This window comes from Scatophagus argus, chromosome 12 (assembly GCF_020382885.2).
Source record: "Scatophagus argus isolate fScaArg1 chromosome 12, fScaArg1.pri, whole genome shotgun sequence".
In the NCBI taxonomy this organism is placed as follows: Eukaryota; Metazoa; Chordata; class Actinopteri; family Scatophagidae; genus Scatophagus; species Scatophagus argus.
This window is the reverse complement of record NC_058504.1, coordinates 12,782,478-12,793,652: the sequence shown is the minus strand read 5'-3', so window position 1 is coordinate 12,793,652 and position 11,175 is coordinate 12,782,478. Positions and strand designations below refer to the sequence as shown.

The 11,175-nt window shown below is 43.7% G+C and overlaps 3 protein-coding genes across 3 annotated transcripts; all 3 read left to right on the top strand.

Moving 5' to 3' along the window:
• The first annotated feature begins 1,741 nt into the window (after window positions 1–1,741).
• LOC124068650 (protocadherin gamma-A11-like) lies at window positions 1,742–4,786 on the top strand. The gene is made up of 2 exons (XM_046407049.1): window positions 1,742–4,230; window positions 4,760–4,786. Exons 1-2 carry the CDS (start codon window positions 1,882–1,884, stop codon window positions 4,784–4,786), a joined length of 2,376 nt encoding a protein of 791 aa, XP_046263005.1. The 5' UTR covers window positions 1,742–1,881.
• Window positions 4,787–4,805: 19 nt separating this feature from the next.
• LOC124067910 (protocadherin gamma-C3-like) lies at window positions 4,806–7,375 on the top strand. The gene has a single exon (XM_046405686.1). It carries the CDS (start codon window positions 4,972–4,974, stop codon window positions 7,348–7,350), a length of 2,379 nt encoding a protein of 792 aa, XP_046261642.1. The 5' UTR covers window positions 4,806–4,971; the 3' UTR covers window positions 7,351–7,375.
• Window positions 7,376–8,183: 808 nt separating this feature from the next.
• Window positions 8,184–10,905, top strand: LOC124068275 (protocadherin alpha-8-like). Its single transcript, XM_046406386.1, has one exon. It carries the CDS (start codon window positions 8,353–8,355, stop codon window positions 10,720–10,722), a length of 2,370 nt encoding a protein of 789 aa, XP_046262342.1. The 5' UTR covers window positions 8,184–8,352; the 3' UTR covers window positions 10,723–10,905.
• Window positions 10,906–11,175: the final 270 nt, after the last annotated feature.

Below are 11,175 nucleotides of genomic sequence, written 5' to 3'. Positions count from 1 at the left end.
ACCCTGAGAGGAGACTCTCACACTGCCTATTGTCTATGGCTCTGGTCCACTGACAGACTGGCACACTGACACAGCATTGCACCAATGTGGAAGAAAACACTCGAACAACCACCAGCTGGCACTAGTAGGCTAACACGCGAGCACCATACATAAAGATACAATCTACTTGATGCGTTAGTACACATCTTTCTTTTGGTACCTTCATTACAGAATAATTAGTGTGACCTCGATGGGGAATACGGTATGTATCTTAGGAGTTTTACAGAATCAACAGAATCGGGTCATGTGGATTCAGCTGACTTTCTTTGTCTGCAGCATCCACAGCTCCTGTGTCCCTCCCCCTCCTACTCCCCCTCTCCTTCCTCAGCCCGGCTTGCTTTCAGCACCGTGGACAGCGAACTGCCAATTGGAACTGCGTTACCATGGCGATGCGCTGGAGCTCGCAGAGTGCTCTGGAGGAGCCTGTAATTTAATATAAAATTCAGGACCCCCCCCCTCCACACACACACACACACACACACACACACACACACACACACACAGACACACCCCACCCCTCCACTTCACAGCGCAGCATCCGCAGCTTGCAGACATCAGATGAACACTCCTTGAAAAATGTCACCTCTGCTGATGAGGAGCATGAGGTGCTTTGAAACAGTCTGGTAGAATTGATGCAGCATGGGAGGGGTGATGGGGTGACGTGGAGGAGGTGTTGCAGAATGCGGCAGCACGTATGCGTTTGGCCTACTTCCAGAATGAACACGCAGCAGCAGTATGTGGGAGGGGTTGCTAAGGGTTTGGGTTTTTACTATGAAGGTCGCTTTATTTCCTACTTTCCTTTGGTCCTAATCTTATTATTATTATTCTTATTATTTGTCTTTTTCTATCATAATTTATTCTGTAGAGAGGAACAGGCACGATTACAAATAAACAATGCAGACATACGAGTGGGCTCATCAGAGGTACACTTTCGAGTTTAATCCATGAGATGTCGCTGCTCACCTCTGCGAAAAAGGGAGGGAGATTGTGGGAGTGTGCTGAGGAGACCACGGAGAGTTTAAACAGACAGAGTGGGAATGTCAGCAGCTTTACACACATCACCACCAAACCCAATAAAACATTAGGTTGTGATTTATTTCATGGTCCGTCATACCAGTGCTATACCAGTGATAAGTTTCCCGGAAGTAACAGTTCAATCCTAAATCTAGAAAACCAAAACACTCAGAGATCATTTTGTAAATTAATTACAGTTAAATGAGAACACAAGGGAATGTAAATAAATTGCTAATTTGGATTTTACTCTTCCCAGGAAACATCATTATTATCGATGCTTTGTGGCACAGAAGAAATCAAAAACTCTTTTTTAAAATGAATACTGGTAGGCTGAGTTTCACATCTACTGTGACATTTTGGCAGGAGTGATTTCCTAATTTTAATGGCAATTACTGACCAGTTGTGGGAAACTGGTGTTACAATATAATGGAACACGAAGATGAAAACTTGAAATGAACAAAGCAACTTGAGATAGAATATTTTAAGACATTTTGGAAACTCAACAGATGTGAAAATAAGTCGTGTTTGGTCTGTTACGATTATGGCTTCTACACCAACCTTAGATCGTCGGCAAGGCACCGTCCTTACACTGACAATGGGTGGTGCTGTTAGACTGTATATCACAGCAGCGGTTGTGTGTGAGGGAGTACCTTGTTTGCTTTTACATTCAGTAAGGTTGGAGAAGCGAACTAATCAGCCTTCGTTCTTCAGTCAGAAAGATGGTTCTCGTAGACATTTATTGTTTATCAAACCGAAAAGGACGCTGAGAGAGAGAGAATTTTTGTCGACGGATTTAAGCACGCCGATTAAAAGGTTTAGATCTGAACAATGGCGACAAGGGGCCTCAAAGGACGATGGCTGGATGCGTGGATCTCTTTTTGTCTGGCTCTGACTCATGTGGAAGGAATCTCTGCTCAAATACGGTATGCTGTTCAGGAAGAATTAAAATTAGGCACGGTGGTTGGAAACGTAGCCAGAGACCTTGGATTAGATCTCGGAAGGTTGACGGAGCGGAATCTTCGTGTCGTGTCAGGAACAAAGCAGGATCTGTTTAAGGTAAACCCGACAGATGGACTTTTGTCAGTGAACCAGAGAGTAGACAGAGAGGAGCTGTGCGCAAAAACTGTTCCATGCGTCACAAATCTTAAAGCGGTTGTAGAAAATCCCCTCGAGATGCACCAAGTTATAGTTGAGATCCTGGATGTGAACGACAATTGGCCGAAATTTCCTGAAGAAAACTACACCTTAGAGGTGCTGGAGTCCGCCATAGTTGGATCTCGATTTCAAATAGAAGGAGCACACGACTTGGATGTTGGATTGAATTCCTTACAGTCATATAAGCTAAACCATAACCAGTATTTCCGACTGGAAACCGAGGAATTTGGGGATGAGGGAAAGGTCCCTTTCCTAATATTACAGCGATCTTTGGACAGAGAGCACACCGCACGGCACTGGCTACTATTAACAGCTGCAGATGGGGGTAAACCATCAAAATCTGGTGCTCTTAATATCACTGTTATTGTATCTGATATTAATGACAACCCACCAGTGTGTGATAAACAAAAATACACCATAACAATACAGGAAAACGCAGCAATCGGAACATTTCTGCTGACAGTAAATGCGTCGGACCCCGACGAAGGGATGAACAGTGAGATCGAATATTCATTACGGAGTAAACTCAGGGGACTCTCATCTGAGCCTTTCGATGTGAACAGCAGAACTGGCAGACTGACGGTGAAGGGAGGCCTTGATTACGAGGAGAAACAAGTCTATGAGGTTAAGGTACTGGCTGCAGACAAAGGTGCCGTGTCTCTCTCCACACACTGCAACGTGGTTGTCAGAGTGGAAGACGTGAACGACAACCCACCCGAAATAGACATCACATCCCTTTCAAGTCGCATTCCAGAGGATGCACCTCCCGGCACGGTGGTGGCGCTGATGGGTGTGACGGACCTTGACTCAGGTGTAAACGGACAGGTGGTGTGCAGTGTGCCCGGGCATTTACCGTTTGATTTAAAGCCATCCCCTGACGGACAGTCATACTCTTTGGTCACGAAGGACTTCCTCGATAAGGAAGCAACACATGTGTATGATATTACAATAACAGCTAAGGATTTAGGAAAGCCCACCCTGTCATCCACGAAGCTGATACAGGTGGATGTGCTGGATGTTAATGATAATAGTCCTCTGTTCAGTGAAAACCCATATACATTTTATGTACTCGAAAACAACAAGGCTGGAATGTCAATTTTTTCGGTGAGCGCTGCAGATGCTGATGGAGGTGAAAATGCAGCAGTCACATATTCACTGAGTCGGAGCCCGGGGCCCACTGTAACCTCCTTTTTAAATATAAATGAAGCTAATGGCACCATTTCCGCCCTGAAAAGTTTTGACTTTGAGACCCTGAAAACGTTCCAGTTCCAAGTCGTGGCCACAGACTCTGGAACTCCGTCACTGAGCAGCAACGTCACAGTGAACGTGTTCATTCTGGATCAGAACGACAACGCTCCAGTCATCCTGTATCCAGTCAGCTCCAACGGCTCTGCTGAAGGTGTGGAGGAGATTCCCCGCAATGTGAACGCAGGACACTTGGTGACTAAAGTCAGAGCCTATGACGCTGATATAGGATATAACGGCTGGTTACTCTTTTCACTGCAGGAAGTCACTGACCACAGTCTCTTTGCTTTGGACCGCTATACAGGACAGATCAGAACACTTCGCTCATTCACAGAGACAGACGAGGCTGAGCACAAACTGCTCATACTGGTCAAAGACAATGGGAACGTTTCCCTCTCAGCAACAGCTACTGTGATTGTCAAAGTGGTGGAGCCCAAAGAGGCTTTTGCAGCCTCTGACGTCAAAAGTGCAGCAAAAGATGATGAGGGGAATGATGTGACTTTTTATCTCATCATAACATTGGGCTCAGTTTCAGTCCTTTTCCTCATCAGTATCATCGTGCTGATTGCAATGCAGTGCTCCAAATCCACAGACTATACTTCTAAATATCTACAAGAGACTAATTATGACGGGACACTGTGTCACAGCATCCAGTACAGATCTGGAGACAAACGCTACATGTTAGTTGGACCCAGAATGAGTATAGGATCTACTATAGTCCCTGGCAGCCATGCAAATACTCTGGTGCTCCCTGACAGGAGGAGGACATCTGAAGAGGTAAGCCCACTGTATGATCTTAAGAGCTAATATATCAAGCGTATATGATAATTTATTTTTGGTTTACTTAAACTTCCTTTGCAATTAGTAAGGTAATCACTTTAATTATTTACATAGTACTCAAACTGGAATCTTAAGATTAATAATATTGCTTTCATTTGCTGTTTTAACCGTGCTGAAATGAAAATATGCTGTCCATGGTGCTGAAATGTTGCTCGTGGTTTTTGGATTTGCTGGTTGTTTGTTTTGGAAATACAGCAAATGACATGCAGACCTACCTGAACAATCACTGAGTCGCAGGTGCTGGAGGAGGCAGACCTGAACATTCTCCACAGAGTGAGACTGTGGGAAGTTTTGACTGACATGTTCATCATGTGTGTTTTACTACTGGACGATGAGCAGTGCGGAGGCATACATAAGTAGTATTGCAAGAGAGAGTGAAGAGAAACAAATACGATCTAACGTATTGCAGCCGGTTGGCCACGTGGTGTCAGTGTGGCCTAATGGTTGTGTTGCTAATTCTCTGCAGGCCCTGCCCATCTCCGATCATATCTGACGGAGGTGTAATGCTGACGGGGTGCACATCGTAGGCAATGAAACAAGAAATACGAATAGCCGCTCAGATTCATGCGTGAAAGCTTCAGTTTAAGAGTCGTGAAATGGATGTAGTAAAACTTGTCTGGTGAGCAGTTGGATTACCGTATTTGCTTCAAATAAAGCCTCCATGTTTTTTGTTTCACAATGGGAGATCGAGGACAAAGGCGCCGAGTGAACTGCTGGTGGGTCGCTGGGATTTTGTTGCTGTGCTTTGGGCAGCGGATTTTGGCTCAGCTAAGATACTCTGTTCCAGAAGAGGTACAAGTGGGATATCCTGTTGGAAATGTCGCTAAGGATTTAGGGCTTGACCTCAGCAGTTTGACGGACCGAAGGTTTCGTATTGTTTCGGGGCCCAATCACGCTCTGTTTCAGTTAAACAGTAACAATGGAGTATTGTATGTCGGAAAAAATGTGGACCGGGAAGAGCTCTGTGATGGAACCAAGGTTTGTTTGATAAACCTGAAAATTGTTGTTGAAAGCCCACTGGAAATACATTACGTTGGCGTTGAAATAACAGATGTTAATGACCATTCACCCACTTTCCCAGAAAGCGAGCAGCGGCTGGAAATAGCAGAGCACACTCCCCCAGGTACTCGTTTCCAGATCCATGCGGCCAGAGACCCTGATGTGGGTGCACAGTCAGTGCGATTATATAAACTCAGCCTAAATGATTTTTTTGATATTGAAATCAGGGACAGCGAGGAGGACAAGATCCCGTTTTTAGTGCTGAAAAAGTCTTTGGATCGGGAGCAAAAGGCAGAACACCGTTTAGTGCTAACAGCTCTCGACGGGGGCAGCCCTTCCAAATCTGGGAGCCTGAATTTGACTATCACGGTGCTCGATACAAATGATAATCGACCTGTGTTTAGCAAAGATATATATACTGTGTCATTAGAGGAAAATTCCCCTATTGGAACGCTTGTAATACAATTAAACGCTACAGATTTGGACGAAGGTTCGAACAGCGAAATTGAATACACGTTTGGAAAAACACAAAAGAAAAAAGTGCATGACACATTTGAATTAGACAGCCTCACTGGGGAGATTCGAGTGAAAGGAAACGTGGACTTCGAAGACACAGAGATTTATAGACTAGACTTGCAGGCGTCGGATAAAGGGCAGCCTCCTTGGACAGCGGAAAGCAGAGTTGTGATAAAAATTAAAGACATTAACGATAACCAGCCAGATATTGAAGTAACATCGTTGTACAATGTAGTCCCAGAAGATTCAAAGCCGGGAACTGTCATCTCTCTCATCAGCGTCACGGACAGAGATTCGAGCGTTAACGGAAAAGTTATTTGTAAAATTTCGGATAATGTTCCGTTTGACTTGACACATTCCATTGAGGAAAACATGTACTCTCTTGTCACGAAAGGGCGTTTAGACCGAGAACGTGTGTCCCATTATGACATCACAATAACTGCTACTGACTGTGGTGAACCTCCTCTTTCCACTATAAAAACCTTGAGTGTTCAGGTGTCTGATGTGAATGACAACAGACCAATTTTCAGCCAAAATCCATATGAACTTTATTTGGTAGAAAACAATACCCCGGGCACATCGATATATTCCGTAAGTGCTGCTGATAATGATCTCAATGAAAACGCAGCAATCACATACCACATTGTGAGAGGTGATGGGCTGCAGGGTGATATGACATCTTTCTTGAATATAAATTCTGAAAATGGACAAATTTCCGCCCTAAAAAGTTTTGACTTTGAGACCCTGAAAACGTTCCAGTTCCAAGTCGTGGCCACAGACTCTGGAACTCCGTCACTGAGCAGCAACGTCACAGTGAACGTGTTCATTCTGGATCAGAACGACAACGCTCCAGTCATCCTGTATCCAGTCAGCTCCAACGGCTCTGCTGAAGGTGTGGAGGAGATTCCCCGCAATGTGAACGCAGGACACTTGGTGACTAAAGTCAGAACCTATGACGCTGATATAGGATATAACGGCTGGTTACTCTTTTCACTGCAGGAAGTCACTGACCACAGTCTCTTTGCTTTGGACCGCTATACAGGACAGATCAGAACACTTCGCTCATTCACAGAGACAGACGAGGCTGAGCACAAACTGCTCATACTGGTCAAAGACAATGGGAACGTTTCCCTCTCAGCAACAGCTACTGTGATTGTCAAAGTGGTGGAGCCCAAAGAGGCTTTTGCAGCCTCTGACGTCAAAAGTGCAGCCAAAGATGATGAGGGGAATGATGTGACTTTTTATCTCATCGTAACTTTGGGCTCAGTTTCAGTCCTTTTCCTCATCAGTATCATCGTGCTGATTGCAATGCAGTGCTCCAAATCCACAGACTATACTTCTAAATATCTACAAGAGACTAATTATGACGGGACACTGTGTCACAGCATCCAGTACAGATCTGGAGACAAACGCTACATGTTAGTTGGACCCAGAATGAGTATAGGATCTACTATAGTCCCTGGCAGCCATGCCAACACACTGGTGCTCCCTGACAGGAGACGCACTTCTGAAGAGGTAAGCCGATGTTTTGTCTTTAATTGAAGCTGTTTTTCACGTACTCATAGACAATTTACTGCGGATTACTGTGGTTCATGTCAGCACTGCCCAAGGTGTTGAAGTGCAGAATGCTGGTCGCACAGATTTTTAAGTTTTAGCTTGAATGTGACAATATTTAAGGCGACTTACTGGAGAAAGTCACATTAACATCGCTGCATGTTTAGTAGCGCTGTCCATGGTGCTGATAATTATGGGGGTTTTTTTCATATTACGGTGATTTTCAAGTCCACATCCAATAACCACACTACTTTGTTGTAGAAATGTTGTTCTGTCTTGTCCATTGTTCCGGTGAGTGGTTCCTATTCATTTGGATCATGAAAACCAATCAGCACATTGAAACTTACATCTGTAATTCTGTCCTTTACAATTATCTAGTGTACAAAAGTCTGCAAATCAACATTTTTGCTCAGGGAGCTCTGCACGTTAATCCTGTACTGCCATAAAGCAATATATAATGACATTATTTTTACTGTTATGAATACACAACAGTTTCAGCATGGGCTCAGTTTCAGTCTGTTCATCGATTGTCATAAAATACAGAAAAGAAGGGAAACTAGCTATCTGGAAAAGAAAAAAAACACATTATTCAGATCTAAAACTGTTTAACCTGCATTAAAAAAATATCATTAAAAAAAAAGTTAAGGAGCTACAACTTGCAAATACACTATCATAATTTGTCACGGGGTGCTTTAAAATGTTCCTAATGTGTCCAGTCCACAAGGTGTCAGTGTCATATCAGTGAAAGCTGTCGTGTTGCAGCGTTGGCCCTGCCCCTTTCACAAATGTTTTGTTCATGTCGACAGAGCAGAGACGGCACCTTCAACAGAGACAGAGACGAGTGCTGCCGTTGTTTTATTTGTAGCCTGCATCGATTGACTGAACATATGGAATATATTTCAACAGTATATTTCGTAGCTTAGGCAAATTCCTTTGGCGACAGAAACTGTGAGTGGATATAACAGCAATAATCAGAACTAAAGTGAAACGATGGGAGCCGCAGGACAAAGACGGGGAGTACAGTCCTGGTGGTTCGCCATCCGTTTGTCTGTGATGCTCAGCTGTGTGGAGCGGATTTCAGCTCAGATCAAATATTCAGTTCCGGAGGAGGTAAAAGTGGATTCCGTAGTTGGAAATGTAGCGAAGGATCTTGGACTGGACATCAGTTCACTGCAGGAACGGCGGTTTCGTATTGTATCGGGAACTAAAGATGCTCTGTTTGAAGTAAACCAGAACAATGGCGTCTTGTATGTGCATAAGAGCATTGACCGAGAGAAGCTTTGTGAAGGCGTGTCTCCATGCTTAATGAACCTAAAAATGGTAGCGGAGAACCCCATGGAAATACACTATGTAGGGGTTGAGATCATAGATGTAAATGATAATTCACCGAGCTTTCAGGAGGAAGAAAAAATATTAGAAATATCTGAGTCTACTGTTCCCGGCAGACGTTTCCAGTTACCAACTGCGCACGATCCAGATGTGCTCATCAACACTGTGCGCGTGTATAAATTAAATCAAAACGAATATTTTAGTATACAGATTCGAGAGCGAGCAGAGGACAAGATACCATTCTTAGTTCTGCAAAAGTCTCTGGATCGGGAAAAGCACCATGAGCACAAACTGACTCTAACAGCAGTCGACGGTGGTAATCCACCCAGATCGGGGACACTTAATATTACAGTCGTCGTTCTCGACTCAAACGATAACCATCCCACATTTAGCCAAGAGGTATATACAGCAACAGTTCTCGAAAATATAGAAGCAGATACAAGTGTAATTAAGGTAAAGGCAACCGATGTGGATGAGGGCGCAAATGGAGAAGTTGAATATTTTTTCGGTGGTCAACTTGACAGGAAGATATATGACATGTTTAGCTTGGATAAAGATACTGGTGAAATTCGAGTCAAGGGAGAAATTGACTTTGAGAAGGTTGAAGTTTTTAAGTTAGACGTCCACGCCACTGACAAAGGACAGCCTCCAATGAGTACTGATTGCACGGTGATAATCAAAGTGCTTGACAAAAACGACAACAAACCTCAAATAGAAGTAACATCTTTGTCAAACAAGGTGTCTGAAGGCTCAAAACCCGGGACTGTGGTTTCTCTTATTAGTGTTACAGACCTGGACGCCGGTTTAAACGGCAAAGTAATATGTAGTCTTTCAGAAAATGTGCCATTTGATTTAAAACCATCATTTCAAGATAATATGTACTCGCTAGTATTGAAGCAGCATTTGGATCGAGAATCAGTTTCGCATTACGACATCACATTAGCAGCTACAGACTGTGGTCAGCCTCCCTTGTCCACGTTCAAAAGTTTAAGCATTGATGTGTCAGATGTGAATGATAATACTCCAGAATTTTCGCATAATCCAGTTGAACTTTACCTGTCAGAAAATAATGAGCCTGGAAAACCAATGTTTTCTGTTACTGCTACGGATAAGGACTTAAACGACAACGCTGTAGTGTCATATCGTATAATTAGAGGTGACGGCAGTTATAATGATATGACGTCTTTTCTGAATATAAATTCTGAAAGCGGACAAATCACCGCCCTAAAAAGTTTTGACTTTGAGACCCTGAAAACGTTCCAGTTCCAAGTCGTGGCCACAGACTCTGGAACTCCGTCACTGAGCAGCAACGTCACAGTGAACGTGTTCATTCTGGATCAGAACGACAACGCTCCAGTCATCCTGTATCCAGTCAGCTCCAACGGCTCTGCTGAAGGTGTGGAGGAGATTCCCCGCAATGTGAACGCAGGACACTTGGTGACTAAAGTCAGAGCCTATGACGCTGATATAGGATATAACGGCTGGTTACTCTTTTCACTGCAGGAAGTCACTGACCACAGTCTCTTTGCTTTGGACCGCTATACAGGACAGATCAGAACACTTCGCTCATTCACAGAGACAGACGAGGCTGAGCACAAACTGCTCATACTGGTCAAAGACAATGGGAACGTTTCCCTCTCAGCAACAGCTACTGTGATTGTCAAAGTGGTGGAGCCCAAAGAGGCTTTTGCAGCCTCTGATGTCAAAAGTGCAGCAACTGATGATGAGGGGAATGATGTGACTTTTTATCTCATCATAACTTTGGGCTCAGTTTCAGTCCTTTTCCTCATCAGTATCATCGTGCTGATTGCAATGCAGTGCTCCAAATCCACAGACTATACTTCTAAATATCTACAAGAGGCTAATTATGACGGGACACTGTGTCACAGCATCCAGTACAGATCTGGAGACAAACGCTACATGTTAGTTGGACCCAGAATGAGTATAGGATCTACTATAGTCCCTGGCAGCCATGCCAACACACTGGTGCTCCCTGACAGGAGGAGGACATCTGAGGAGGTAAGACCCTAAAATCAAAGACTGTTTTTTGCATGAGTGTGGCCGCTGTTCGTGGTGCTGAACTGCTTTGGCTTTTCTGTTATAAACAACAGAAAGTGATTACAAATCAATTATTCACACCTCTGTTTGGGAACATTTAGGCAGATTGTTCCTGACAGTCGAAGCTCTAAGCAGTCGATGAAATTCTAATCAAGAACTGCTTGGAAAGTATGAAGCTGGTTGTGTTTATGCTGAGATCTGTAAACAGTTTGACAGACAATTGCTGCGACAATACTGAGCTATATTTGAATGAAAAACACACTGAAAAAGAGCTGACTGTGACTACTTTCCGCGATTGCTGCAACACATTGTCTATTTATACATAATAATAATGTCAAAGAATGGAAGTAACCTCTATTGTTGTAACAACTATATAGTAAATTAAACACTCCAATGGATGAAAACCTTGCGCCGGACCCCGGGAAT